At 57.4% G+C, this 27,338-nt stretch overlaps 2 protein-coding genes across 3 annotated transcripts; one reads left to right on the forward strand and one right to left on the reverse strand.

Annotated features, from left to right (window-relative positions):
• The first annotated feature begins 162 nt into the window (after nucleotides 1–162).
• LOC138062937 (ras-related protein Rab-11A-like) lies at nucleotides 163–7,588 on the forward strand. The gene is made up of 5 exons (XM_068922434.1): nucleotides 163–269; nucleotides 1,743–1,938; nucleotides 2,029–2,222; nucleotides 2,302–2,382; nucleotides 2,553–7,588. The coding sequence occupies exons 1-5, from the start codon at nucleotides 230–232 to the stop codon at nucleotides 2,690–2,692; spliced, it is 651 nt and encodes a 216-aa protein (XP_068778535.1). The 5' UTR covers nucleotides 163–229; the 3' UTR covers nucleotides 2,693–7,588.
• A 3,073-nt stretch (nucleotides 7,589–10,661) lies between these two features.
• MEX3A (mex-3 RNA binding family member A) lies at nucleotides 10,662–26,999 on the reverse strand. 2 transcript variants are annotated; one of them, XR_011136632.1, is made up of 3 exons: nucleotides 26,277–26,999; nucleotides 11,931–14,543; nucleotides 10,662–11,357 (listed from the first exon to the last, which is right to left on the reverse strand). XR_011136632.1 is itself a non-coding variant. In XM_068922356.1 (2 exons), the coding sequence occupies exons 1-2, from the start codon at nucleotides 26,746–26,748 to the stop codon at nucleotides 13,438–13,440; spliced, it is 1,578 nt and encodes a 525-aa protein (XP_068778457.1). In that variant the 5' UTR covers nucleotides 26,749–26,999; the 3' UTR covers nucleotides 10,662–13,437. The 2 variants fall into 2 exon arrangements, 1 of the variants encoding a protein (XP_068778457.1); XM_068922356.1 differs by having other exon boundaries at nucleotides 10,662–14,543.
• Between the last annotated feature and the right edge of the window lie 339 nt (nucleotides 27,000–27,338).

Genomic DNA, 27,338 nt, shown 5'->3' on the forward strand with positions numbered 1-27,338 from the left:
GGGGGAAAAAAAAAAAAAAAAAGGTCGCTGCGCCTTTAAGGCGCAGGTGAGGTGACCTACCTGCGCCAGGCACCTGCGGCGGTGACGGGCAGCCCCGCCGGCCAATGGGGGCGGCGGAGGAGCGGCGGCCGCCAATGGGCTCGCGGGAGGGGGGAGGGGGGCGGGCGCCGGCCAGGCAGGATAAGGCCCGGGCAGGGCGGGTGGAGGGAGGGGGGGAGCCGGCGGCGCGATGCGGGGCAAGGACGACGAGTACGACTTCCTCTTCAAAGGTGGGCTCCGCCGCGCCTGCGATGAGTTGCGCCCGGCCTCAGCCCGGCCCTGCCGCCGTCTAGGGGCAGCTTCTGCCTCCGGCGCCGCTTAACGCGGCTCATCCCCGCTGCCCGGCGGCAGTCCCGAGCCTGGCCCCGTGCTGCATTAGGGGAAGGGGACGTGGGCTCCTTGCCGGCCCCTCTGAACGGGCTTTGGGGCTCTCCTCCGCGCAGGCGAGCGGTTCCCAGGGCTGCAGTTAGGCAAAGGGAAGGTAGCCGGGGCTCCTGGGCTCTCCTGCCCGGCGCGGCCGCGGGGAAGGCTGCGCGGGCTTGGCCTTCGCCGGCGGGCCGGGGGAGCAGGGCTGGGACGCGGGTGGCGGAGGTGTCCCGCTCCGGGCCGTTTCCTCCTCCTCCTCGGAGGTTTTCCGGGGCGCAGAGCATCCCCGTGGGAGCCGCCCCGCCGCGGCGGCCGGGGAAGGCGGGCGAGATCCTAGCGGAGCGGCGAAGCCGGAGGGTGACGTCGCCTGGCAGCAGTCGCCTTCGCCGGCCTCCCCGAAAGGCCGCCCGTAGCCCCCCCAGCCCCGCCGGCGCCCAGGAAAATCCACCTCTCCCGGAGCTATTCCGGGAGGGAAACTCTGACGCGGCCGGAGCCGGCCGTGCTCGCGGCCAGGCGCCCCGGCGCGAGCCCCTTCCCGCCGCCCTCGCCCCCGGCCCGGCCTCCGAACGGGGCCGGGAGCAGCTGGGCATCGACGTCGGTCTCCGGAGTCCCGAGATGCAATAAAAACGCGGTTTTGTACCCGAGCTCTGCTCGTTCCCCCCCCCTCCAAAACCCGAAATCGGCCGGGAAGCCGAAGGGAGCGGCAGCAGCGTTGGGGGCAGCGCGGCGGTTGAGCCGCGGGAAGCGGCAACTTCCTGCCGCTCGACGCCGAGCGGGAAGCGCTAACGAACCCGGTGCCGCCGCGACGCGCTGCCGCCTCCGTCCCAGGGGGGTTTGGTAGGAAAACGGCTGCTTTTCCCTCCGCCTTGGCGTCCCAGCCCGCGCGGAAGGAGCTGAAGCGCCGGGAGTAACTTCCTTAGCGCGCGGTGGAGGACGGGGCTTGGGGGCCGAATATCGGCGGTGAGGGCATTAAAGAAAAAAAAAAAAGGGGGGGGGAAAAAGCAAATCAAAGCCTGTTGAGTCATAAACTCAACAAACCCGAGAGGGAGCCGTGTGCTAGAGCCCGCCCGGAGCCTGTTGCACCGGGTTTTACGGGAACCGGCCAGACCTGCGACAGGCAGCAAACGCGCTGAACTAACCCCCCCCCCCCCCCCCCGCCCTGGGGCTTCCCGCAGGGGTGCGAGGAGGAGGAGGCTGCTTCCTCCGCGACCGGGGCTCGCGATCCTCGGCGGCGCGGGAAACCCCGTCCCGTAGGGTTGGGCATCCCGGTGCTCCTGCCCGGGCCGCTCCACCTCGCCCGCGGAGCGGGAGGCTGACGGTGCCCTTGTGTCCCCCAGTCGTGCTCATCGGGGACTCGGGCGTGGGGAAGAGCAACCTGCTGTCGCGCTTCACCCGCAACGAGTTCAACCTGGAGAGCAAAAGCACCATCGGGGTGGAGTTCGCCACCAGGAGCATCCAGGTGGACAACAAGACGGTGAAGGCGCAGATCTGGGACACGGCCGGGCAGGAGCGGTACCGGGCCATCACCTCGGCGTGAGTTCTCCCGCGGTCCCCGATGCCCCCTCTGCCCCGGCGGCGGGCGGGAGCCGTCCCCGCCGTGACGGGTGCCTCGCCGCCCCCCAGGTATTACCGGGGGGCCGTGGGAGCCCTGCTGGTCTACGACATCGCCAAGTACCTGACGTACGAGAACGCCGAGCGCTGGCTGAAGGAGCTGCAGGACCACGCCGACGCCAACATCGTCATCATGCTGGTGGGCAACAAGAGCGACCTGCGGCACCTGCGGGCCGTGCCCACCGACGAGGCCCGGAGCTTTGCAGGTATCGCGGCCGGCCGGTGCGCCCCGGGCTGGTGCGGCCCCGCGGGCCACGCCGGCCTCAGCTCGCCCTCTCCTTGCAGAGAAGAACGGGTTGTCCTTCCTCGAGACGTCGGCTCTGGACTCCACCAACGTGGAGATGGCTTTCCACAACATCCTCACGGGTACGGGGCGGGCGGCGACGGAGGGAGCCGGGGGGCGGTGGGTCTTCTGGAGGGGGGGGGGGGAGACGGCGCTGAGGGCGTTTGCAGCCTGGAGCTGGGCGTTTTGGCACGGGGCAGGTCGCCGACTCATTGATTTCGTTTTGCCCCCAACTGTCTTTCCCTGCCGGCAGAGATCTACGGCATCGTGTCGCAGCGGCAGATGACGGGGCAGCCGGAGTCGGAGTTCGGTCCTGGCACCGCCATCGAGCCCATCCGGGTGCTGCCCACCCAGCCCGAGGCCAAGCAAGCGCCCTGCTGCCAGAACATCTGAGCCGGCCGGCGGCGCCCGCGGGTGCCCCCCACCCGCCGCAGCCCCTTTCTCGCCCCCGGCCCCTCCGGCGCGGCTGCCTTCGTGCCGCCCTCCCTGCGTTTCCGTAGGACCTACAGCAACGGAGGGGCGGCCGCCCGGGGCTCCGCAGCCCCTCGGAGCTGCTGCAATAAAGTGTCTTTGCTGCTTGGCTGCCTCGGGGCTGGTGGCACCGGGGGACGCGGCTGCCGCTAGATGGAGCGTGCGCTGCGTTAGCGGGGTGACGGGGCCGGGGACCCCCTGCCCGGGGGCACAGCAGCCACCTCCCAGCGCAGGCATCGTCCGCGTTACTGGGGCAAACCGGGCTGAGCTTAGCGCCCGGCTGTGCGAAGAGCCTGGTGCCAGCTGGGCGGTGATTGGCACGTGTCAATCAAAAGGGAGAGCAGGGCACGGGCGGAGGCCGGGGTGGCCTTCCCAGCGTGGGACGTCGGCGCCGGGAGCGGGTGTCCCCCGGCCGTGGGGCTCCGGGGGGGGGGGGTTTGCACCCCATCCCGCTCCGTGGGACGCCGTTTATCCACGAAAGGGGAATTTGGGCGCAATGCAGAAGCTGCTGCCGGAGGCTGTTTCGCTCTCTGGGTCCTTCCCGGCGACCGGGAACGGTGCCGGCTCCGGCCGCTCGGCCTCCGCCGGGGCTCGTCCTGCTCTTCCCCCTGGGCGCGGAGCCGCCCGGCAGCGAGGGAGGGCGCGAGGAGGAAGAGGGCTGGGAGGAAGGCGCGAGCGGGACGGGCTCTGCCGGCGTCCGAGGCCTCCGGAGCGGCCGAGCGCGAACAGACAGAAAAGCAGCAGCAGACACCAAAGTTTCTTAAGTAATAATACTTTAATAAAATTAAGTTCTTAATGTAATTTAGCACATTTAATACATTAACCCTTTCCCTTCTTTGTTTTCTACAAGTTGTGCAACATCATTATTTTAATTTTTTAATTTTTTTTTTTTCCTTCTCCCCTTATACTATATGCCTCAAAACTCAGACGACGAGCCTAACTCTACTTCTATGTTCGGTTATATCTCTCTCTCAGGCCTTTATTTTTGCGTAACGCCGGAGAGATGAAAATACCTGGATGGGCCATGTGATCGGTTTCCAATAGTAACAATCCCGACTAGAGGTTTCCTATGACGGGAAAAGAAAAGAAAGGAAAGAAAGAAGAGGGAATGGACTTTAAAGGCAGGGGCGGCGCAGTCGGGGCGGCCCCGCGAGCCGGGCAGCGCCGTGGAGCAGGACCGCGATAGCGCCCGGGTCCGGAGCAAAGCGGATGCACGCAAACTTGTACAGCGCGGGCGGGAGAAAGTTAACGTGGCGCTCGTCAAGCAAAACCCCCTTTTTTTGTCTTTTTAGTTTTTTTTTTTTCCCCTGCGGGAAAAATCGCCGCGGGGCCGGAGCGCCGCGCCGGACGGCTCGGCGAGCGGGGCAGAGCTGGGGGGAATCCCCCCCCCCGGCGCGTCCCGGCTCCCAGCCCCGCGGCGGGATGCTCCGAGCTGCCCCGGGGTTTCCCGGCTCTCCGGAGGCCGCGGCCTCCGAATCCGACCGCGTTTGCTTAACACTGCTTTTAACCCAGGAGCAAATCCTCTATTGCCAAACAGGATCTGGCTCCTGTTTTTTTGTTTTTTCCTTTTTTTTGGGGACGGTGGTTTTGAACTGACGGTCTGCTATATTCACAAGGGGGGGGGGGGGAAAGTGCTGCTGGTTCGGCGGGCGAGCGAAGGGGACCAGCCGCAGAGGACGCCGGAGGCGCTTCTCTGCCGGTCGTTTCGGGGAAAAACAACTCGTGGCGCGCCCGAGAAACCAGTTCTGCCGTCGGCTGCCCCAGGAACGGCCGCCGCCGCCGCCGGAGGGCGACTCCGGTTTTACCCCCGTGCAGCGGCCCGGGGAACCGCTCCAGATGTTACATTAGCGTCACTTTGCTGGGGGTGACTTTCAATTTGCTCCGTTAACAGCCCTGAAGCGATGCTGGATTTTATCCCGCCGTTAAGGCCACAGCCTGCCGGGGCCGGAGCGGCTTTGGCTAGAGTAACCCCGCTGAACGGGCTGAGACGCACGGGAATAAGCGGCTGGAGCTGAAGTCATCCCAAAGGCGATTACGCTTCATGCTGAATTTTTTTCCCCCCTCCGCTCCCCGGGGTCCAGCTGACGGCAGAACGCGCCTTCGAGTTTCTACGGCCTGTGAAAAACCACAGTAAAAGACAAATTGCTCCCTAACATCCTAGAAAGGTTTTTTTTTTTTTTTTTTTTTTTGGAAGAACCAACCCATCCTGGGTCTGCTCCTTCCGGCGCCGACACCAAGGGAAACCTTGCCGTGGACTCAGCAGAGGCAGGATGGGACCCCACTATCAGTATACAAGTTACCATAAAGTGCATCCACTCTCCAGTCCAGGGCATCACCGCACAACGTCAATCACTGACTCTTCTTCAAGTATCAAAACCAAAAATGAGGTAAAACGAAAAGGAAAGAGCAAACAGCCCGCCTCGCCGCGGGGAAGGACCGGGCGCTTGGTTCGGCTACCCGCAAACCGCCCCGACGCGCGGGAACAGCCGCTGCCCGAGCGGAGCCGCTCCGGATTCACAGTGCTATACGCCGAAACCGAACGGGAACCGTCGCCGCTCCTGCCCGGACCGCTCCGATGGCTTTGCTGGATGCTGGTAAGCAGCTGCCGAGCGCCTCGGTCCCCCCCGCGCCGGCGAGGGGCGGCAGCTGCCTTCGTCGAAGGCTTTGGGGTCCTCGGGGATGCTCGCGGACGGCGGGACGGCCCCGGATTCGCTACGGCACGGAGGACAGTCGCGAAAACTCGGCCCGAAAGGCAAGTCGTCGTCCCCCCTCCCCAGCCCGGGCGTTGCTTTTGCCGCGCTCTGCTTGGGCTAACCCCGCCGCGGGGTTTGCGCTGCGTCGCTCGGTTTAGGGCCGGGAGCGTCGAAACGGGGGTTTGGGCGCAGCGGAAAGCGCTCGCCAGCGGATCTTGGGCTGCGCATCCCGCGCGCCCGCTGCAAAGCGCCTGCCCCTGCCCTGAACCTGCGGCAAAAGCGCCCCAAAACAGCTGCCGGGGGCAAAGCCCCCCCGGCGCCAGCGGACCCGAACCCCGGGCCGGCGCCGGGGCTGCAAAGGACGCGGGAGCCCGGCGCGGCGGCCCTCGGGGCACGGGGAAGCTCGCGGTCTGGCAGCGCCACGGCCCCGCAAGGGGTGTTTTTTTTTTTTTTTTTTGCAAGCGGAGACTTTTGCAAACGTTTCGCCCGGCGGCTCCGGCGCTCGGCCCCGAGGGTTTGGGGCCGAACGACGGTTTCCGTAAGGCAGCGGCCGGCAGGGCAAGGCAGAGCCGGCGAACGGAGCAAGCGAGCTCGTCCCGCGGAGCGAGGCGCCCGACCCCTGGGGCGACGCGTCCCGGTGCCGCTCGCCGGGTCGAGATAGAACCAAAAAAGGAAAAAAAAAATACGGTTAAACAACAAAAAAAAAAAAGCGGGGGGGTGGGGGGGGGAATGAAACAACCCTAATGTCCTATGTCTACTGTCCGGCTCCTAGCAGACAGGGCAGAAAGCCTAACTGTCCTCAGCCTGGAGCCCGGCGCTGCCGCCGACCCAGGGATGCGCGGGAAAGCGCCGGGCCCCGGCCCCGCTCTGCCTTCGGCTCTGCGCGTTACGTTACAGAGGGGACGTCGTCTCCGTCCGCTTTTCCCGCTTTTCCGGCCCGGCCTGCCGCCGGGCCCTGCCGGCACCGTCAGCGCTTCTGAGCAGTTGGGAAAAGTCAACGACGGCACGAGAAAAGGAACGGCGACGAGACACCGGCTTGGACCGCTTTGCAGAAATTTTCGCTTTCGCGCTCCCAGCCCGAGGCTGGAGTGCAGAATAAGGCAAAAATAATGGCCTAAAACTTTCTTATTTTGTTCAGTGACTAGCCAAATCTTTATATTTTTTTTTATTAAAAAAGCAACATAAAAACCCAAACGTATCTTTTTAAAAAAATACATATTATTAGATCCCATTTTTTTCCCCTCTATAAAAATAACTTCAGTACTTTGATTGACAGAAGGTACCAGTCGGTGGTCTGCTATTTTGTTAGGCTTTTCGTTGGCTTATTTGTTTGTTTCAGAAAAATAGTACCAAAAAAAGATGGAATTTCTGGGGAAGCTAAAAATGATAACTGAGCTTGGTTACACGTTTATTTTACATTCTGCTCTGTCTGGGATCACTTGGATCTACTATAGATTAAACAATATGGATAGCATCTACTATTTGAACTAGTTAATTTTCTTTTAATCTTTACTCTAGGATTATATGAAATAAATTTGAACGTTTATTATTATTATTATTATTATTATTATTATTTTAACTTTTTTAATACCCCTCAACGCAAACGTTTTCTTTCCCCCCCCCCTCCTTTTTGGTTAAAAACAAAAACTCTTCTTTTCGAACGCTTCTTTGAGAGGCAGCGGGGCAGGAGCGTCCGCCCGCCGCGTCGGGACGGGGAGGCGGGCAGCCCCCCGCGGGGGTCCCGGCGGCTCAGCCCGCCCGAAAAGCACCTCCTTGGGCCGGGATGCTGCAAAACGCTCGAGGACGCGGTCGAAGCTAAGTGCTTTCCCGAACACGGGGCTGGATTAAAGGACGGGCTTTGCAAGCTCGGGGTCTGGCTGGCTAAAAAAGGGGGGGCTCCGGTCGCTCCGGGCTGTCCTCCGGGTCATGAGTTATTCGTTTTGCACAAGACGTGGCCACGCCGCTTTGCAGGGAGCGGAAGGGGAAGTACCAAAAAAAAAACAACAAAATGTCCCGCTCGGAGCGGAGGCCGGCGGACGTTTGCAAGGGCGCGCCGGGATGCGACGCGGGCGGCCCGCTCGGCGGCGGGGAGGAACGGAGCCGGCGCCTGTGAATCGGGCGCGTTTTGCTCCGGCCGGGCGCCCCGAAAACGCCGCGAAGGCCGAGCCGGGCGCCCGCCGGCCGGGAGCGAGCCCGGCGCTCGGGTGCTTTGCCGGCGGCGCGGGAGCCGGGCTCCCGCCTCGAGCCCTCCGGCAAAGGGACTCGCCGCCGGGAGCGATGGCGGGACGGGTGTTTGATTCATAGTGGTTTTTTTTGTTTTGTTTTGTTTTTTGCTTTTTTCGGCTTCTCTGGTTTTTAATTATCATCTTGGGATTTTGTTGTTGTTGTTGTTGTTTTTCCTTTTAAATACATCCAACTGTGTTAATTTCTCATTTCTGGAAAGGGCTATCTGCACCATAACTATCACCTTTTACATACACACACGCACACACAAAAAAGGAAACATATATTAAAAACACTTTTTAAGCAATACTCTGGATACAAATGTATTTTTTAACCTACATATATTCTAAACCTTCTAAACTTTTAAGGATCACTTTATCATAAAATAAAATATCCTTTTTTCTTATAATAAATTACCTAATAAAAAGTATTTTTATTAGCCCAGTTCCTTGCTACATTTACATGTAATAAATGCATTTATTAAAATAGAATATTAAATTATAAAGAAATGTTCTAATTTTAAAATCTTAATCTTTTTTTCCCTCCTCTCTCTCTCTTTAAAAAACACCAGTAAATGCATCAAAATAAACCCTTCAAATACTAAATAAACAGGTTGGAGCATTTTGATTTAAGAGGTTCACAATAGTAACAGTCTGAGCCTTTGTATGTATGGAGATTTCTTTTTTTTTTTTTAAGAAAGAAAGAAAAGAGAAAAAAATAATAGATATCCCTCCAGCTGAAAAATACTTTTGCAAATGGGAGCTAGGATAAGATTTTTTTCTTTTTAATAGTATCTCCTCATTAAATATAAATCCAATTTTGGTTCTTTCTCCTTTTTTTCTGTTACGCGTTATACTACACACTCTTCGCTATATAATTTACGCCGACGAGGATGACACCGCAGCACGATATTATTCCACCCCTCCGTACCCCTTTGCCACGCGCCGCCCCGCACGGTCCCCCGTGAGCTCCCTCCCCTCCCCTTCGGCGCGGGAACTTTGCCGAGCGGCTCCCGCGTTCGGCAAAGCCCTCGAGCACCAGCCGGGGCCGCGTCGGACGGGTTTTGCTCCGTCCGCTCCGTCCTGCCGGCGGGTCGCGTCCCGCCTCGGGCGCCCTCCCGGCATCGCCCAGGGCCACCGCCGAGCTCGCTCCGCTCCCGGACCGCATCGCCGCCCCGCGCGCCCGGAGCCGCTCCGGCCGCGAGCCGGGAGCCCCCCGCCACCACCACCACCTCCGCCACCTCCCCGTCGAGTTTAGCACGTGGGGAGGGGTTTTTTAGGACCGCTTAAGCGAGCGGGGTTTAACCTAGCGGGTTTGCACGGCCGCTCCGGTTGCAAGGCGGGCGGCCGGAGCCGCCTCGAGCCCGGCGCCGCGGCGTCCGTCCGCGGGAGGACGTCGGGGCAAAGGGAGCCCGGCTGGGACGGAGCCGGGCAGGGCGTGGGGAGGAGGGTGCTGTCTTGAGTTAACGTTATTGCTGGTGAATTGGACCAACAAGCCATTTTTAGTCACCTATCAAGGAAGATACAAGTCAGAGCAAATAGTTAAGGTCATGGGCATTTTTGTCGTTTTTTGTTTTTATTTTTTTTTTTAAGATTTTTTTCTTTTTTTATATATATACATATATTTAAAAAGAGAGAGAAAAAAAAAATATTACGCAAATTTGTTGTTTTAGCCCCGCAACCGGGCTCCCCTAGGATGCTAACAGGCAGGGCCCGGGACCGTCCCTCTCCGGGTGCCTCCCGGAGGGCCGGGAAGCGGCGGAGGCCCCAGCCCCGGTGCAGCCCCGTCTCGGGTCCGAGGTAGCTCTCGGTGCGTTTACAGCGCCTGTTTTTCTTTCTTCCAAAGTTGCTACATCAAAATACGGAGTTTGGGGTTTTTTTTTTTTTGGGGGGGGGGGAGGAGGAGGAAGGGGGAGGAAGCAGGGGGAAAGGAGAAATCAAAATAAAACAGGGGGCCGAAATACTTCTATTCGTTTTAAACTAGAACTGCTACATCAAGCTTTCTTTTAATATATATGTATATGTATATATATATGTGTGTATATATATATATATATATAAAGGTTATTGGAACTGAAGGTTTTATTAAAGGCCAACTTGGAGACTTGAGTAGGAACCTGGGCTGCAGAGGGGCGGCCAGCCCCCGGCCCGCTTCCCACCAGCAAGCCTGGACGTTTTGTTTGGGTCATTACTCCTTTTTTTTTTTTTTTCCTTCTTCTTCTTCTTCTTTTTTTTTTTTTTTTTGCAAAAAGAAAAGTTTTTTGTGTTTTTTTGTTTTTTTTTTCTTTTCCTTTTCTAACATTTTTCAGCATGCAGGAGGCTTTTACATCGTTTTCTCGCTTGTTAAGGGGAAAGGGGTGGTTGGAAGGGGGGGGGGGAGATAAGCGGAGCGGGCGAAAGCACCCCCCCCCAACCCCGGCCACCCCGCGCCCAGGGTCAGCGCTAGCACAGGTCCCCCCCCACCCCGCCGCGGGCGTCCCCGGCCCCCCACCCCGCTCCCACCCACCTCGTCACAACCTGGCATCGAATACAGACATTGACCAAAAACTTGCTCACGTTACCACGAACAGACGTCACTCAGCCAAGAACGACTATAGTCACTCAACTAACACATCGGGGGCCCCCCCTTCTCGCCCCCCCACCCTAGGGTGGGCGGGGGGGGGACGGGACAGGCGGCCGGGCAAGCGGTGGCCGCCGCCGCCGTGCCAGCTACACCCCCTCCGCCGCCAACACCAGCGCTGCCGCGCGCCCCTTCAAAGGGTGGTTGCCCCCCACCACCACCACCCGCCCCCCCCCAACCCCGGCTCTTGCCCCAACGTCTTGACATCAGTGGGGTGGGGGGGGGGGAGTTTGCCCAAATTTGCACAAAGAACGGTTAAAATTACAAGCCCGGGGTGGGGTTGGGGGGGGGGGACAGCGGAGGAGGCGGAGGGCGCGGGGAGGGGGCAGGTTCCCCCCTGCCCCCCCCATCTCCCTTCCCCTGCTTCTACTGGGAGCAAAACGAAGCCGGATGTCCAAGGAGAACGGGGCCGGTTTTTAGGGAAGGAGGCGGTCGGAGCGGGGCTCCGAAGCCTTGGCCGCGCGGGGAACGGCTTCGAGGCCCCCGGCGGCCCCGGTCCCCGTCCCCCCCCGGCCCACGCGCGCTCCGGCGGGTCCGAACCCCGGCCGCTTCCCGCGGGAAGAGCTGCCGCGCGCACCCCGGCCCCGCGGGAAGCAGCCGGCTAAAGATTTCTTAAAGCTTTGGGGAGGAGGTGAGGACAAATCCGACCTGCCAGTGTCCCTTTAGCACAGCATCGTTTGTTGGTTTTTTTTTTTTCCTTAAAAAAAAAAAAACAAACCTTAAAATAAAGATAAAAATCATAACAATCAGCATCCGTTACAGAACCTAGGAAAGTCGTCCGCCCCGCCGGCTACCTTTCGCCCCTCCGCAATATTTTACCGTGGATGCAAACCGGTGGAGGTACATCATTTCGCAAGCCCTCCACCCGAAATCTGCAGATCGGCGGGGGCTCCTGATCCATCCCCACCGCCGGCGAGCCCGGCCGCCCCGCTGGCCACCGGCGGGCGGCTCGAGCGGACCGCCGCGGGGCGAGGAACCAGCCGTAACGAACCGAGCAGAAGGAGGGGATGTTCCCAGGAACATTATTACGATGAAAATAAAGTCTCCTGTAACTGAAGGGAAAAAAAAAAAAAAATCTCAGGCGATTTTTTTTTTTATTATTATTATTTGTTTTGTTCTGTTTTGTTTCGCTGTAGAACTGTCTCTGCCAAGTTGTGAAACTTTGCCGGTTCAGTTCTAAATCAGGGTCCAGGATCTGTGAGCAGAAGTTGAGGGGTAGGAAAACGGGGAAGCGGCGGTGGTGGGAGAACAGACTATATATATAATTTTATATACACATACATATATATATAGGTGCTTGATGAGTTCAGTGCCTATATATATATATACACATATATTTATAGATAGATATACTGGAACTGGACAGGTTAAGCCAACACACATCTCTGCCACCATGGCATCCAGAGGCTGGCTCAACAAACCTGATGCTGTCCAGATGCTGGCTTGCATCTCGCGCGCATCGGCACAGAAGCCAGATTCGAAGCCCATCCTCTCCCCAACGGTTTTAAAAGTATCTGATTTAACCAAACCAGGAGTCTTGAAATGATCAAAGGATGTTCAACAAGGCAATTCATTTTTCTGTTTGTTTCATTCTGAAAAAAATATAATATATAAAAGTGGCCAACCTCAGGAAGATCCAGGTAAAGGACAGCTGAAGAGGTTTTGGTCCATAAAGAAACACTTTTTTCTTCTTTTTTTTTTTTTTCCTCCACTCGGTTTTGGGTAACAAAAGTTTTGGTCCAGTTTAAAAACGACGACAACAAAATTATATATATAAACTCGGGGTTTTTTTTTTTTTTTGCTTTCTGGCTTTCTGTTGGGATGCATGTTGGTTTCATATGGGCTCATTGCCTGTATTGCATGATCGTCTCTCTTAGGTTTTGGTGCGATATATATATATATTTTTAAGAAAAGAAAAGCACAATTGTGTGTGTGTGTGTGTGTGTGTGCGCGTGTGTGCGCGCGTGTGTGTGTGACCGTGTGCGTGTGTGCATGTGTGTGTTCGGTGTAGCTGCAGCTGGCATCACTTGGAAAAAGAGGCTGAAGAGTGAATTACGGAAAGACGGAAGTCGATACACTCCCCCCACGGATGGGAACTCAAGACTGCTTTTGAAATACCCTGTTAGTGACTCCTGATTCGTCTGATGAACAAATCCCTGCTCGGATAAGGAAAAAAGAACAAAGTCCCAGACTCCACGGTGGCTCAGAATAATAAAATAAATGCTAATCGCCCAGTGTGATTCCAATAGGTTCTTCCAAACCTTCTTCAGTTTCACCGGCGTCATTTGTATTTCTTCTTCTTCTTCTTTTTTTGATTTTCTTTTTTTTTTGTGTTTTTTTTGCGGCTTTTTTTTTAGAAAAAAAGGAAAACAATAAAAGTTCTTTAGCTGCTGTGGTTTTTTTGTTTAAATCTTTGAGGTAATACAGTTGTGCCCTCGTTCTAACAGGTTCCCAGAGGTCGATGGTTTCTTTTTTATTTTTTATTTTTTTTCTTACATCCCCATCATCCGTTTTCCTTTCTTTCTATTTGTTTCTTTCTGAGCTCCCAGTTGGGCTGACATCCCTCGGGGGGGGAGGAGAGTGGGGGGCTTCAGACCAAGAGGAAGCTCGACCGTGGCTGGAGAAGAGAGGCCGGCAGGGCCCTCCCCGCGTCCCTGCTCCCTTCCCCGTCCGATCGCGACGGCCCGGCTTGCTCAACGCAGAGAAGTCCCAATCTCACCACCCAAAAAAATGGAACTAAACCGCTTTGCTTGCGAGATCCGAGTGTGCGTTCAGAGTACTTGTTTCAAAAAAGACATCGCAGGCTGGAGCATCGTTCGCCCTTCAAAATTTCTGGCTTTGCTATTCATTTTAATTTTATTATTCACTTTCTTTTTTTCTTTTTTTTTTAAAAAATAACATACATTGCTTGTAAAATAATTTCTTTTCTTCTTCTTCTTCTTCTTCTTCTTTAAATTAATTTATTCTTTCATTCATTCGTTTGTTCTTCAGATGTCATTATTATTATTATTATTAATTATTATTATTATTATCAGCATTTCTTTTTTTCTTTTTCCTGGACCCCCCCCCCCTTCCCCGCCTCCCCCCCTTCCTACCCCACCCCACCCCACCCCACCGCCCTGCTCTGTCTTTTTAGGAAAATATTCTAATGGCCTGAGTGGCTGCAGCGTGGCAGACGGGGCACTCGGGATCAGTCCTCTCGCAGATCCTCACGGCGCACTCCATGCAGAAGAGGTTGTGGCCGCAGGGCACCAGGGCCGCCGTCACCTCGCTTTCGAAACACACCATGCACTCGCGGCTGCTGGACACGGACGTCCGGGCAGCGGCGGTGGTGCCCAGCTTGGAAAACCCTTGGAGCGGTTCCCCTTGCGACCGTCGCGGCAGGCCGGAGAGATTGGGCTCTTGGATGGAAGAGGAAGGGGAGCGGTGGGAATTGGGGTGGATGGCGCCGGTGCTGCTGGATCGCTGCTGCTTGGAGAAGAGCACCGAGACGGGGTTGGTGTTCTCCTGCCCGGCCCACATCGGGGCGCCCGACTCCGGCACCCCGTAATAGAGATCTTGCTTGTTGACGCCGTAGTTGGGGAAGAGGTAACCGTAATTGAAGTCGTTTTGGTCGTTCAGCCGGGGGGTCTCGTAGACGGGGTCCACGGAGCAGTCGCCGATGCAGCCCAGGCTGTTCTGCCGGAAGGTGGAGAGGGGCTTGCAGCCCGGGGCCGGCGTGTGGACCCGCCAGGCCTCCGAGTAGCGGTTCTCCATGCCGGAGTCGGGGCTGCTGGAGAGGAAGTCGTTCTCGTTGTTGTACTCCAGGATTTTGCCCGTCCGCACGGCGATGTGGGTCTCGATCTCCTCCCGGGCTCGCTCCACGTTGCCCGGCGCCCCGGTGATTTCGAAGACGGGGTCCCGGTCCCGGCTGGGCGTGATGATGTAGGTGTTGGTCTGCTGCTGGATCCGCTTGATGGTGGCTCCTTTGGGTCCCACCACCAAGCCCACCACGCGGTAGGGCACCCGGACCCGGATGGTGACCTGGCCCGGCAAGGTGGGAGCGCTGCCGAAGGTGGTGCCGGCCTTGTTGCGGGAAGCGCGGATCATGGAGAAGTGCTCGGCCGCCGAGATGATCTCCCGCCGGGCCATGGCCACGTCCTCCCGCCGCCCCGTCACCATGAAGACCGGCTCCTCGCCCCGCACCGGCGTCTTGATGTAAGTGTTGGTCTTCGCCCGCAGCGCTTTGATCTTGCAGCCTTTGGAGGGGGTGAAAGAAAGGGAGAAACAAGGCAGGGAGGTTAGAGGAGAGGCCGCCTCTCCCGCCGCCCGCCCGTCTCCTCAGGGAAGCCCCCGAGCCGCCATGTCGTGAGGAGAAGTCCCTGAGCCGCCATGTCATGAGAAGCCCCCAAGCCACCATGTCATGAGGAGAAGCCCCCAAGCCGCCACGTCATGTGGAGAAGCCCCCGAGCCACCATGTCGCGAGAAGCCCCTGAGCCACCATGTCATGAGGAGAAGCCCCCAAGCTGCCATGTCATGTGGAGAAGCCCCCGAGCCGCCATGTCGTGAGAAGCCCCCGAGCCACCATGTCGCAAGGAGAAGCCCCTGAGCCACCATGTCGTGAGGAGAAGCCCCTGAGCCACCATGTCGCAAGGAGAAGCCCCTGAGCCACCACGTCATGTGGAGAAGCCCTCGAGCCGCCATGTCATGAGGAGAAGCCCCCAAGCCACCACGTCATGAGGAGAAGCCCCCGAGCCGCCATGTTGCGAGGAGAAGCCCCCGAGCCGCCATGTCGCGAGGAGAAGCCCCCGAGCCGCCATGTTGCGAGCAGGCCCAGCACCACCCCGGAGCGGCTGCCAGAGAGGGGAAGGAGGCGGGAAAGGTATTTTCCCCCCTCAACTTGGCGTGGGGAAGGGCGTGAGGAAGGCTCCCTGCTGGCCGCCCCCGCTGAGACGCTCCCCCTCAGGGGCTGGCACGAGGCAGCCGCCATGTCGCGCGCCGCCCCCTCTGCCCCGCCACAACCCCCTTCAGCCCCTCCGAAACCAGTCGCCCCCTGAGAAACCCCCCTCAGAAACCCTCCCTTTACCCACCCCCACGCAGCCGGGTGGGGTTTTTTTTTTGTGGCGGGCAGCAGGAGAGAGGCGAGGAGACGGCAGCAGGGAGCGGAGGGGACGGTGAGTCGGCGGGCAGCGATGGCTGACGCGGAGCCCCTTCGCCACAGGGCTCACGGCGGGTGGGGTAACGGGGGACAACGGCTGCCCTAAATCGGAGCAGAGAGCCCTTCCTGGGGACTTTTAGCTACAGGGAGGCTTTTGGGGTGAATCCAGGCCCTTTTCTGGGGACCGAGCGTGGCGGGGGGGTGCCAAGGACGGGCCCGGCCCCGCTGCCCCCGGCTCTCGGTGAGGAACTGCGTCGCACCCAGCCGGCTGCTGCTACCAGAAAGCGGAGGGCGGTTTGTCGAGGGCTGCGCTTTGCCCTCGGCCCTGAGCTTTGTATAAAAAGCGCGGCCGGCCGCAGGGCTCCCCGTTACGGTACTCCAGGCGCTTGGCCCTTTCCCGAGGTCACCTGCCATCGCAGTGTTTCCGTGCTCTCACGGTCCCCCCCGAAGAAGGGAGCTGGAGCCCACCCAGCCTACTCCCCCTGCTCCTTGCGGCTCCGAAAACTTCTTTCTGCTCTTCCAAAAAAGGCAAGAGACTTTTCAGTGTGCCTTGGCTTCCAAATCGTGTTTTTTTGAGAGAGTTTGGAGCCCAGAAACGCGGCTCCAGGTTCCTCGATGGCACTGGGATGTCATCAAGCAACTAAGGATTTTTACAGACGTGGCAGGCGGTTTTCTAAGCGCTCCCCCTTGCTCTCCCTTTGACCCCACTCTCCAAAAAAGCCCGGCTCGGTGCCCGAAAGCATTCGCTAAGCCCAGCGCCGAGCTCGTGTCCAGGCTGGGCCCTCTGCGGCGGGGGGAGGCGAGGTGCAGCTCGGCAGGTTCGCTCCAAGCTCGGGTCTCAAAGCAACACCCGGGAATGGGATTCTCCAGGGCGTCGCGTTTCTACCAGCGCGGACGGAATAAGGGCAGCGTCTTGCCCCCGTTTGCCAAGAAATCCAGGTGTCTGCATCAGGCTGACTCGGGGCGCTGCTCATGACACGAGAGGATGGGGACACGGCATGGAAACCTACCTGCGTGAGATCCCCCACCTCCTCCCCACCCCAGCAATCTCCTCTCCCGAAACGGAGCCCTTTTCTTGCCCTCTCCTCAGCTCATCTGACACAAGCCTCATTCTCCACAACACACTGTGTCGACATCGTACTTTGAACACGAGATGACCCACAAACGATGCTTCCGCAACCAAGAAATTAAGATTCCTCAGCTCGTGGGCTGGAACATTACTATTTACGCAGACCCTAATAAATAACATCTCTCCCAGCTGGGAGCTCAGGGCTGCCACTCACTTAGTGCTGCCACTGATGTGGCGCTTGTCTCACGAGGTGCAGACTTGCCACATCAGGGTATTTACAGGAACGTACCGAAACCACCGCCGCGTATCATTAGCGAGAATTGAACCCCGCACCTTTAGTGATAAAAACGGAGCCTTGTGCCACTACAGCTAACACGAGTAATTCCCCGCGCTCGCAGCGGTGGCAGGCGCCGCGATACGATGCAACCAATAGCTACAGCTGCACGAAGCGCGCTCAGCCTGCCGGGTCACGCTCGCGTCTCGCAGCGTCGCGCGGGCACCGGGGTGCAGCCGCATCGACCTGCGGGAGACCGCGCGGCATCGAAGCCTCCTGGCATAGCTTCGAGACCCGGCACGGGGCTTTGGCGTTGGTCTAGGACTCAGGGCATGTACGGGCAAATGCTGACTTTGCTGCAGGCTCCCCGTGCGACTTTCAGCTCCTCAGACTTTTAGCTCCAGCTCGCTGAGCCTCAGTCTCCCATTTGTAAAAGGGTGACAGTAGCTGTCTCTCGCTCTGTGTTACTACAAAACTTCCAAAAATAATTAACATTGTAATGATGCTTCATTAAACCCATCTCTAAGCCACTAATTTCACATTTCTGGGGAACGGAAATGCTTGATCTGACCCCAACAAAGAGCAGGGCAAATCCCCCAAATCCTGGTCAGTTAGAAACCCTGGCGAGCCCAATGTAGCCCGAACATTACTCCTCACTGAGTTTGCACCCTAGAGTACAGTTGCAGTGCGTTCTTTAGTAAAGTTTTTGAATGATTGATGAGGACTGATGGTTACCTACAACGTTGTATCATTAGTACTTAGGAAACTCAGTCAAAGAACAGGACTTTGCCATGCTAGGCACAACGCAAGCGTAGAATAAAAACACCCAGACAAAATCACAGGATAAAGGTTCATCCCAGGGAGTCACGGGAAGGCTGGATACAACTGTAAGGGGTCACCTAGGCCAGCCCGCAGCCCCAGGGCAGGCTCAGCTCTCCCTAACCCATCCCTGGCAGACATTTGCCTGCCCTGCTCCTACGACGCTGGCTCCAAAGATGGAGATTCCATCTTAGGAAGATTAACTGAGATGCCACCATTTCCCCAGGGATATCACCAAAGCGTCACATGGAAAGAAAGGGGGTGTTAGCAGCGAGCATCCACGCTGGAAATGACTTCCAGGCATCACCCAGGACCGAAGTACCGTTCGCCAAATTCCTCTGCGACCCGCGTCCTGCACATCTGCCTCCCAGGAGCACGAGACCCGCTCTCCTTTGCGAAAGAACCTCAGGTACGCATTTGTCAGGGCTGGATTTGGGTCCTGCGTTTTCTAAGGCGCGGGACAATGGCTGCGTATGGGGGGAGAGGGATGTGAGCCCAGCACGACAGGAAACAATCACGGAGGCGACACGGAGGGTCAGGCAAGCAGAGCGGTGACAAAGGAAGGGGGCTCCATGCTGGGGACAGATGGAAGGAAGCGGTGGCAAGGAATACACATGAATGAGGGCAAACGTAAGCGAGTTACACGAGCGGGAGAGGGTGGGAGGGAGTTACGGATGGAGGAAAGGTGATGGAAATCGAGGGAGAGGCAAGCTGTGATCTTTCAGAGGGAGGAGAGGAATTAGGGGTGGGGAGGTAGAGGGAAAGACACCCCGAAAGGCAAAAGGGAGACAGGCAAGGAGAGAGCACGGCGCGAGAGGGGGAGGGAAGATCTAGAAACGGACAAAAGGACGCATGGTGCAGCCGATGGTGTGAGAAGCAGGGGGAGGAGGAGGGAGGGTCTCCGTGCAGGCCTGCAGACAGGAAAGCCAGCTTTGCAGAGACAGACAGATGGGGGATCCTGTGCTTTAAAACTGGAGAAAATAACCCCACAGGAAATTAGACCATCTCCATCAAGACCATCAGCCCAGCAGGTTCAGTGGCCCAGATCTCTAGCAGCTCTAAATCAGTGCAGACAACAGGCCAGGCCATCAGCAGTGTAAATCCAGATAACTCCACCAACTTCCAAGAGAGCCGCACTGATTTACATCAGCTAAAAATCAGGCTAGGCTTAAACCTGATTTACCCACTTAGTGCCAGCCTGTCCCAGCACCTACCCTGACCTCGCTCTGCGCCACTGAAAATGAGAGCTGAGCCTTATTTCACACCACTCCCTTTCTGGCAGACCAAAACGTGATCAGGATGTGGCCTTTTACATCCTGGCCCAAGGAGCAGTGTAGTTCTACATGCTTTTTTAATGAAATTTGCCCTATATGCTTTTTTAATGAAAGGCTTTATTCGTGCGTAACCGAAATTTGAAAACAACATGCAACAAACTGCTTTACTCGGTGGATTATTAAAAGGGGAGCGAACTGCTTAGTAGGTGGTGTTAAAAATGTAAAACTAAGAGGAGAAAAGGACCTGTAGGAACTATAATAATAGACAACTTTGCTGTAAGTGTTCTACTCTTTAAGGCAGTATGCAGACATCAGCTAATTGATCCCTGGCAGACCCCTGCCAGTTAGATTTTTACATTAGAGAGAGAATTAGGCCCTTTCTTCTTGCGTTTCCACTACCTAGCTTCTATTATGTTGTTTTTTGCCAGCAACACAGATCTCAAAGCATTTTGCAAAGGAGGCCTGTATGATTATTTCCTCCCCTCATCCCTTTTTCTTTTAACTTCAGTTAACTAATTGCCAATTGACTCAAAGTAAATGTGTTTGCAAATTACTGTAGTAAGCCACAAACCTTAACATACATGAACAAACCCTTAAGGACTGACGAGCCTCTGGCACCCAGACCAGTTAGCTAACTGGAATTAATCTGCGTAGCAGCTAGCTCTGGCAAAAATTAAATAACTAAATCTAGACTAGACATAGGCAATGGCGGGGGGGGGGGGATATCACGGGGAGATTTGGATGCAGTGAGCCACATTCTCCTCTCTCTTTACCCCTGCATTAGGGGCAAACCAATCTGTCAAAACTAACAGAGGAGGTTTGAAGGATTTGCTCTACCACTGCTCTCCAGCCAAGGCAGTTGCTTTCAAGAGGGTAAGAGGGGTGTAGGATACATCTAGTCTGACCGCCATTTACTTTGCATGGACCCATCCTGAATCTCTTCTCACTCACAATGGCACAAGCCCAAAGGCTTTCCATAGGGGCTGGTTCTTGTTTGCACTGGGGCTCCCGTGCGCTGCTCTGGCAGCAAGAACAGGCCTTCAAGCAGCTCCAAACCTTGGATGTGCCTGCTGCACCATGCACGGCATAAATGCCAGCCCAGGGACGGTGCAACGGAAAAACTAGCCATGCCTGTGGAGTCGTTCCACAGGATATTTTACTTCAGTGTAAATTCAGAGATAAACCCACTGACAACCTTCTCGTTGCTGCTGCTTGAAGGCCAGATCCTGAACGGGCACACACCCCTACTGAGAGCAGCCGAGAGGGTCTTATCTAGCATAAGCTGGCATACCTCCAGTAAAGCCTAGGAGCGTGGGCTTTACCTGAAAGCATCAGAGGTGCTACACCAGCTTACAATAGCTAAGGATCTGGCCCCGTCGTCTTTCTTTTGAACAGACCACACAAATCACTCTGGGTCCCTATATTTCTTGTTTTCTTCAGACAGAAATTATCTCTACAAACAAAAGATTTTCACCCCTCTTCTCATTTATACTAAGGCTCCTTTACACTGCACTGGTATAAATTACACCTGTAAATACCCCACTTAAGACACTTTGACATTGCTGGTGTGGTAGAAAAGAGCCTAAGGGCAAATTAGGACTTGGTCTTTTTTCTGTGATAGTCATAAAATTAAAGAGGACCATAAAATAAACAACCATCAAATATCTCTGGGAAGGTGGGGCATTCTTTTCCCATTTAAGATGAAAGCCATGTTAAAAGACAAGCACACAAAGAACATCACAAATAAACCCTCCTGAATATCTGTGGGGTAAGATTTTGCTGCATTGAAAAATCTGATGAAAGTGGTGTCAAAAAAACACAAATGCACACAAAAGGACCACAAACAAACAACTAAATCCCTGTGCACTGAGTTTTTATTGTACTGAGGATGCAAGTTGTGTTTACAAGAAAGGGGGGGGAAAAAACAACACGCCACGAATAAGCAACCACCTCATTTTGGTGCGGCGATTCTAGCTTTTTCACCTAGCAATGAAAGTTGTTTGGGAAAAAAAACAAAAAACAACAAAAAAAACAACACGACCCAAAAGCAACAAACCCAATCAACCCAGATGCCGCAAACAATCGCCGCCTTGTTGTGCGGCGGAGGAAAGTTGGGAAGTCGGGCTGGAAGCCCCCGGCCCCGGGCAGCCGCTGGCCGCCGGCAATGCATCACATCGGGGTGGGTGTGTCCGCGGCCCCCTGCATGGCACGATCCTGCCGCGGCCCCACGGCACACGCTCCGGAGCCGGAGCGCGCGCCGGGAAAGCGGGGCAAGGCGAGTCGCCCCGGGGACGCAGCGGGAGGAGGCCGCCAGACAAAGGGAGGAAAGGGGGAGGGAGCCCGACACCCAACGCCAGCCCGCTTTCCCACTGCCCTAGATTCGGGCCGGCTGCTCTGCGGCGAGGTTCATTTGGTCAGCGTAGCATCCAGCGGCCGGATCCGATGCGCGGAGCGTGTGCATTTCCCCTAGAAAATTCCCTTTGTCTCTCTCCCAGACCCATTTTCTCCTCCCACCTCTAGTTCAAACCGCCCAAAGTAGATCCCGTTCTGCACTTTTCCCTGGTGTAAATTCAGATGGATTCTCATTAACACTTTATAACAATGTGACACCAACTGCAATTTCACTCTCCCTTTAAGGCCCATTTCAAGCTGCTACAGCAGCATAAGGAGGTTGGTTATCAGGCCCCGCTGGACCGGATGGCATTAGCTCCGAGATTTACACACAGCAAGCAGACAACAGAATCTGACCCCCTTGCTGCTTCTCGGATGCTGTACATCCACCTCCACATGGTGGGTGGGGGAGCTGCAATTATCAGACTTCCTCAATGAAAAAGGCTTCCTTGGACTATTTTTAAATGCTGAGAGCGTTAGAGCATGTTTGGAGCTACACAAAGAGCCCAATCACCTGGGGTTAGTGGGGCCTCTTGTTATATGACTTCACCTTGCCAAGAAAGAGCAATTTATGTTAAGCTCCCCTCTCACATAATCTCGTTCCTGTTGACAACGGGCTAGTTAGAGCAGGCTGGGAGATGCTTCATCAAAGGATGTCTCTGGGTACAGGTGACAATGGATGCTGCTATTGATGATGAGAGTAAAAATACTCTTATAGGGCTGGGAGCGGACAGCTTGTGCTGCTGTGCTCCGAGCAGCAGGAAGCCAAAGTGACCCACCACCTTGTCTCCACACCTGCACGTCCCAAGCACACAAAGAAATACGACCGTGTCTCCCTAACTCCAGCATCCAGCCTTAAAAATGCCCCGTTTGAGTCCAGAAACCTCTTCACGGGCTGCAGTGACAGCCGTCCAGTTTCCCAGTAGGAACAGATTTAAACCTGCCAGAAAAGTCAGTTCTGCACCTTCATCAGGCTGATCCACATCTATCTTTCTGGGGAAGAACCCAAATGTCTCAGTGGCTGAGGATTTCTGCTCCTTTTTTAAGTTCACAATCCAAACAGCCAAAGCACTACACCTTCAGACAGCCTCCACCCTTCCCGGCATCTCCTCCCCTCTCCAATACAACTGCGTCCTTGGGTTGCAAGAACCTCTTCCTTTGCAAATCATCATCATCTCCTCCAAAAATCACCTGCAAACCACTTCAGTGCTTTGTCTTTACACCCTGGCAAATTTATCCGCTTCCCACGGAGAACACGCACAGTTCTGGAAAGGGGCTTGTAGGGAAAACGCCCACAGCAAGAGCTGGCAGGTGACACCCAAGAGCCACCGAGCAGCCCAGCGCGCCGCGCGGGCCCAGACCAGCTCCAGAACCAGGGAGCGTCCGCGCATGCCACAGTGCACGCTAGGAACTTCAGCCGCCCAAACGCAGCACGGCTGGGCTTCACGCTCGCACCGCGCTCAGGGAAGGGGCAACGGGGGAGCAGCGAGATAGGCGGAGCCATCCCCACTCCTCATCCCGGCAGCAACAGGCGGGGAAACATGGAGGTCATGGCTCCACTCCCAGCCAGGGAAGGGGAACCATTGCCAACCAGGGGCAGAGAGTAGAAGAGGTCATAAACGTCAGTCCAAGGGATTGTTATGACTTTATCCCCTCATCCTTCCTTTTCCGGTCTCCTCTCTTTTACTCCAATTTGCAAAAGTCCTTGGCCCACCCCACCAACCACCCAGCTGCCCACTGCAGACCCTTGGGGCAATATGGTGGAAGAAGCAACTCTGGGCACCTGCACAGCCACTTGCCCCAAACTCCCCCTTTTTGTAGGCCACAATCCCGTCCCACTTAGAGCCCCCATCCCACCCAGCTACCGCTCGCGCCGCCGAAGCAGCACCGCTAGAATTTAGCGCAGGGGCTGGCACCGCCGCAAACTCGCGCCTGGCTCCGGGAGGGCACGCTAGCAGTTCCCGGGGAGAGCAGGCGGCCACCACGCACGCGTTTACGTCCTGCAGCATCCTTCATTCCCACTGGAGCCGCCCCCTCCTCCACAATTAAACCTCTTTGCAAATCGCACTTACAACCGTTCCAATAAAAATATATGGGGCTTGAGCCTTATTTATGCTAAAGGGCCTTTACACTCTCCTGGCAAAGTAAAGGGCAGTCTGAAAGCAGGTGGAAATGGCATTGCCAGGAGCGTGCAAAAGGGCCCTGGTGTCCGGATCCAGGCCTCTTACATGTGTACCGTTCACTAAGTTACACTTTCAAAGACGGGAAACACGATTTTAAAATAAGATGATCAGAAACACATTAAGTTAAGAAAAACCCAACCCTGTCATCAATTAAAGCCCTGAAATGATTTTTATTTGGGTATTAGACATTTTTGTCCTCTTTTCCAGGGTGTCCATCACCCTACGCACAAGTACCCCTCAAAACATTCATCGCCTTAGAAAACCGGCTTGCATCAGCCCCACGAGCAGTTTTAACAAGGGGGTTACGATACAAAACTCGCAATCTGGGGGTTCCCGCACGACTGCCGGACAGGCACTGAGGGGCGCGCAGCGCTCGCTGGCCCCAGGGAAGGAGCCGGATTTCCGAAGTGCCCCCGCACCCAGCTCCGTTTGAGAACAGACCGTCATGATCTGGCCCTCCAAACAAAAACAAGACCCAGGAGACATGACTATAGGCCTTTAAAAATAAGAAGTGTGGGCCAGAATCGGAGCTGGGGTAAAGAGCTGCGCTCGGGTGGACTCTGCTAAAGCAATCTGTGTTTCTACCAGCCCCGGATCCGGCCCCCTGGCCTCCCTAAAGGGGCACAGTTTACACTGTCTGACCCACTAACTGATGGAGCGCTGCCGAGTCTGCCTAGTCAGGGCTCTGGCCCACTGACATTTCCCAGTTTCCCAGATGCGGGAAAAGCCTCGCGCACACATCCACACAAAAAATGGTGGAAGCAATCCAGGTCTCCACGTTCCTCTCCATCACTCCGTGCACAACGGGCGCGCTGCTGCGTACCAAACAGATCAAAACACACCCCCTTCTTTTGAGTTTGGGGCAGCGACGTTACCCGGGGAGAAAACAACACAGGCATCTGCTGGCGTCGCCCAGCGTCCCCCCCGCGATCCAGCCGATCGAATCCCCTCGCTTTTCTAACTTTATTAAACAAAGGGGGCCTGATTCTCCGCCGCCTCGCGCCCACCGGCGCAAAGTTGGTGCGAATCGCTGCCGCTTGCCATCGCGCGCAGCGGTGTAAGAGAGGCGCAGGGCCGCCGAGGATCAGGATCTCCCGGGCCATACCTTCAGCCTCTCTCTGCTCCGGTCCCAGCCGCCGAGCGCGGCGGAGGGAAGCCAGAGCGAGAGCCGACGCCTGCCGAGGCGGCCGCCCCGGCTTTTCGGGGGAGGACAGCACCCCTGCGTGCTCCTGCCCGCCGGCGGGGAAGGGCCCTTAGCGTGCTCCCGAGCTTCGTTCACGGGAGAGAGCGAAGCCACCAGAGGCCCTATTGTTCCCATAACATGCTCCAGCGGAACGATGCACAGCCATTAGCCATTTATATTCTTCCTCTCCCCCTCCCCACCTCCCCGCAGCTTCCCCGCGCCCACCTCCAGCCCCTGCATCTCCCCCTCCGGCAGCATCGGCCTCACGGAGCGAGCGTCCCCCCGCACTACCCCCTGTGTCAAACTGCACAACTCCCCGCTCAGGCTATTTCGATTCCCAACCCAAGAGGAAGCATCTGGATTTGGAGCCGCAGTCTCTGCCCGTCACACTTCCAGAGCGTCAAGTTACTTGCTTAGAGAGAGAGAGAGAGAGAGAGAGAGAGAAAACCACTTAGCCACACTATTATTATTTTTTTGCTCTTTAAGCGACACAAAACTTCTCTCGCCAGCCCCATGTTTTAACCCTGCAAAAGCTTCCGCAATGGCCACGGAGGGCTTCGCGCGAGCCGCCCTCCCTGCAGCTCACCTCGCCCCCACGGGCGCGCTCCGGAGCCCGGAGCGGTGGGGGTGGGCGAGGGGTGACTTAAGAGTGGGTGTGGTATGTGTGTATATATATATATATATATATATATATATAAATTTTTTTCTAAAGCCCTCCTCCATTCCACCTCGCTCCGAACAGAGCCGTAAGGAGAACAAAAGCATCACTGTCACGGAGGAGCGCGGGCAGCAGCGGGGGCCCGCGCGGAGCCGAGCGTGGGGCCCACGCGGGATTGTCCGAGGCCGCCGCTCCAGGGACCCTGCCAGTCACATGATTGCAGAAGGAGTTCAACTTTCACTAATCTGTTATTTGAATCCGTGCTAGGCCTGAAAACTCGCCTCGGCGGCCCCGGCGAGCCCTCGCACAACCACACCCCCTCACTTCCCCACCGAAACCCAACAAAGGGGATTTTTCTCCCCGCAACGCCGAGCCTCGCCGGGGCGCCGAAAGCTGCCCCCTTTGCTCTGGGGAGCAAACCCACCTCTCTCTTTTCTCTCTCTCTCTCTCCCCCCTCCCCGGCTTTAAAGCAAAAAAAATAAATAAGTAAAAGGAGGGGGGAGAGCGCCGTTCAATAAATAGACATTTCGCAGAAGCAGAGGAGCGACGCGCTTGGGGGAGGCTCGCTGCAAACCGCCCGACGAGCCCGGCACGCGCATTCCTATAGATCCCCCCACCCACCCACCCCGGCCAAAAAAGCAACGACCCCCCCCCCGGCCAAAAGCACCCCGAGGCGAGCGCCGCCGGGCTCGCCCGGGCCCCGGCTCCGCGCCGCCCCTTTGTCCCCGGCCGGGCACCGGCGGCTGCGGGGGGGCCGCTGCCCCGCCGGCCCGGGCGGGCTAACAATGGGCGGCGGCGGCGGGGGAAGTTTGCGGGTCCCCCCCCCCCCTCCCCGGCGGGGCGGTCCCCGGCCCCCGCGGGATGCCGCGGGGCGGCGGCGGCGGCGGGGGAAGTTGGCCCCGCGGCATCCCGACAACGGGGCGCGGCGGCGGCGGCGGGGGGCGAGGGGTGCCGGCGGGGGGTGCCGGCGCCCCGGCGCTCACCTTGCCGGCCCACGATCTCGGCCACGTGCTCGGAGCTGGGCACCGGGACGCACTCGGTGGTGTTGGAGCTGCTCTTGAGCCGCAGCTCGGCCTCCTTGTACAGCGCGCACAACTTGGGCTCCGCCGCCCCGGCGCTGGGCGCCGACGAGCCCTTCGGGGCCGGCGGCGGCGGCGGCGGCGGCGGCGGCGGCTGCTGCTGCGGCGGCGGCGGCGGCGGCGGCGGGGGCTGCTGCGGCGGCGGCGGCGGCGGGTTATTGTTGTTGTTGTTGCTGTCCTCCACCAGCACCACGGCGGAGGAGGAGGAGGAGGAGGAAGGCTCGCCTAGCCCCAGCAGGCAGAGCTGGTCCAGGGCGAGCTGCAGCGCCCGGTCATCCTCCAGCAGCGCTCTGTCTTTGCCGCTCCCACCGAAACAGCCTAAATCGCCGAAACCCCCGTTCCTTTCCATTATCCCTGGTACTACCAGGCTAGGCATGGCTAACAAAGACTTGAGAGGGGGTTGGGTGGTGGTGGTTGGTTGGGGAGGGTGGGGGGGGTGTGAGAGAGAGAGAGGAGGGGAGTGGGGGGGGGGGGGACACAAAGAGCTCGGGAGGGAGAAGGGAGGAAAAAAAAAAAAAAAAGAAAAAAAGGCAGAGGGAGAGAAACAGACAGAGAAAAGGACCCTCCGCCCACCTCCCCTCTCCCTGGCCAAGCCCCTTTCTCTCTGTAACCCGAGCTCCCTCGCCCAGGCACTTCCAGCCCGCCGGGGTCCCCCCTCCGCCGCCGCCTCCGCCCCCGGCTCCCAGCCGCCGCCGGGGTGTGCGGGAGGCCGGCGGGGCGCGGAGCGGCGCGGAGCCCCGCCGCGGGGGGAGAAACTCTTTTGTTTGAAGGCGGCTGGGCGCAGCGGGAGGCTGCCCCGGCCCGCGGCCTGCTGGGGGATGTAGTTCCCCGGCCCGGCCCGCACCCCCCCCCCGCCCCTCGAGCAGCGGCCCCGGGGGGGCGGGCGGCGGCAAGCGGCTCGCTCGGTGCCGGCTGGCCCCCAGGCGGGGGGTGTGTGTGTGTGGGGGGGTGGTCCAGCCTCGTAGC

This window comes from Struthio camelus, chromosome 30 (assembly GCF_040807025.1).
Source record: "Struthio camelus isolate bStrCam1 chromosome 30, bStrCam1.hap1, whole genome shotgun sequence".
Classification (NCBI taxonomy): domain Eukaryota; kingdom Metazoa; phylum Chordata; class Aves; order Struthioniformes; family Struthionidae; genus Struthio; species Struthio camelus.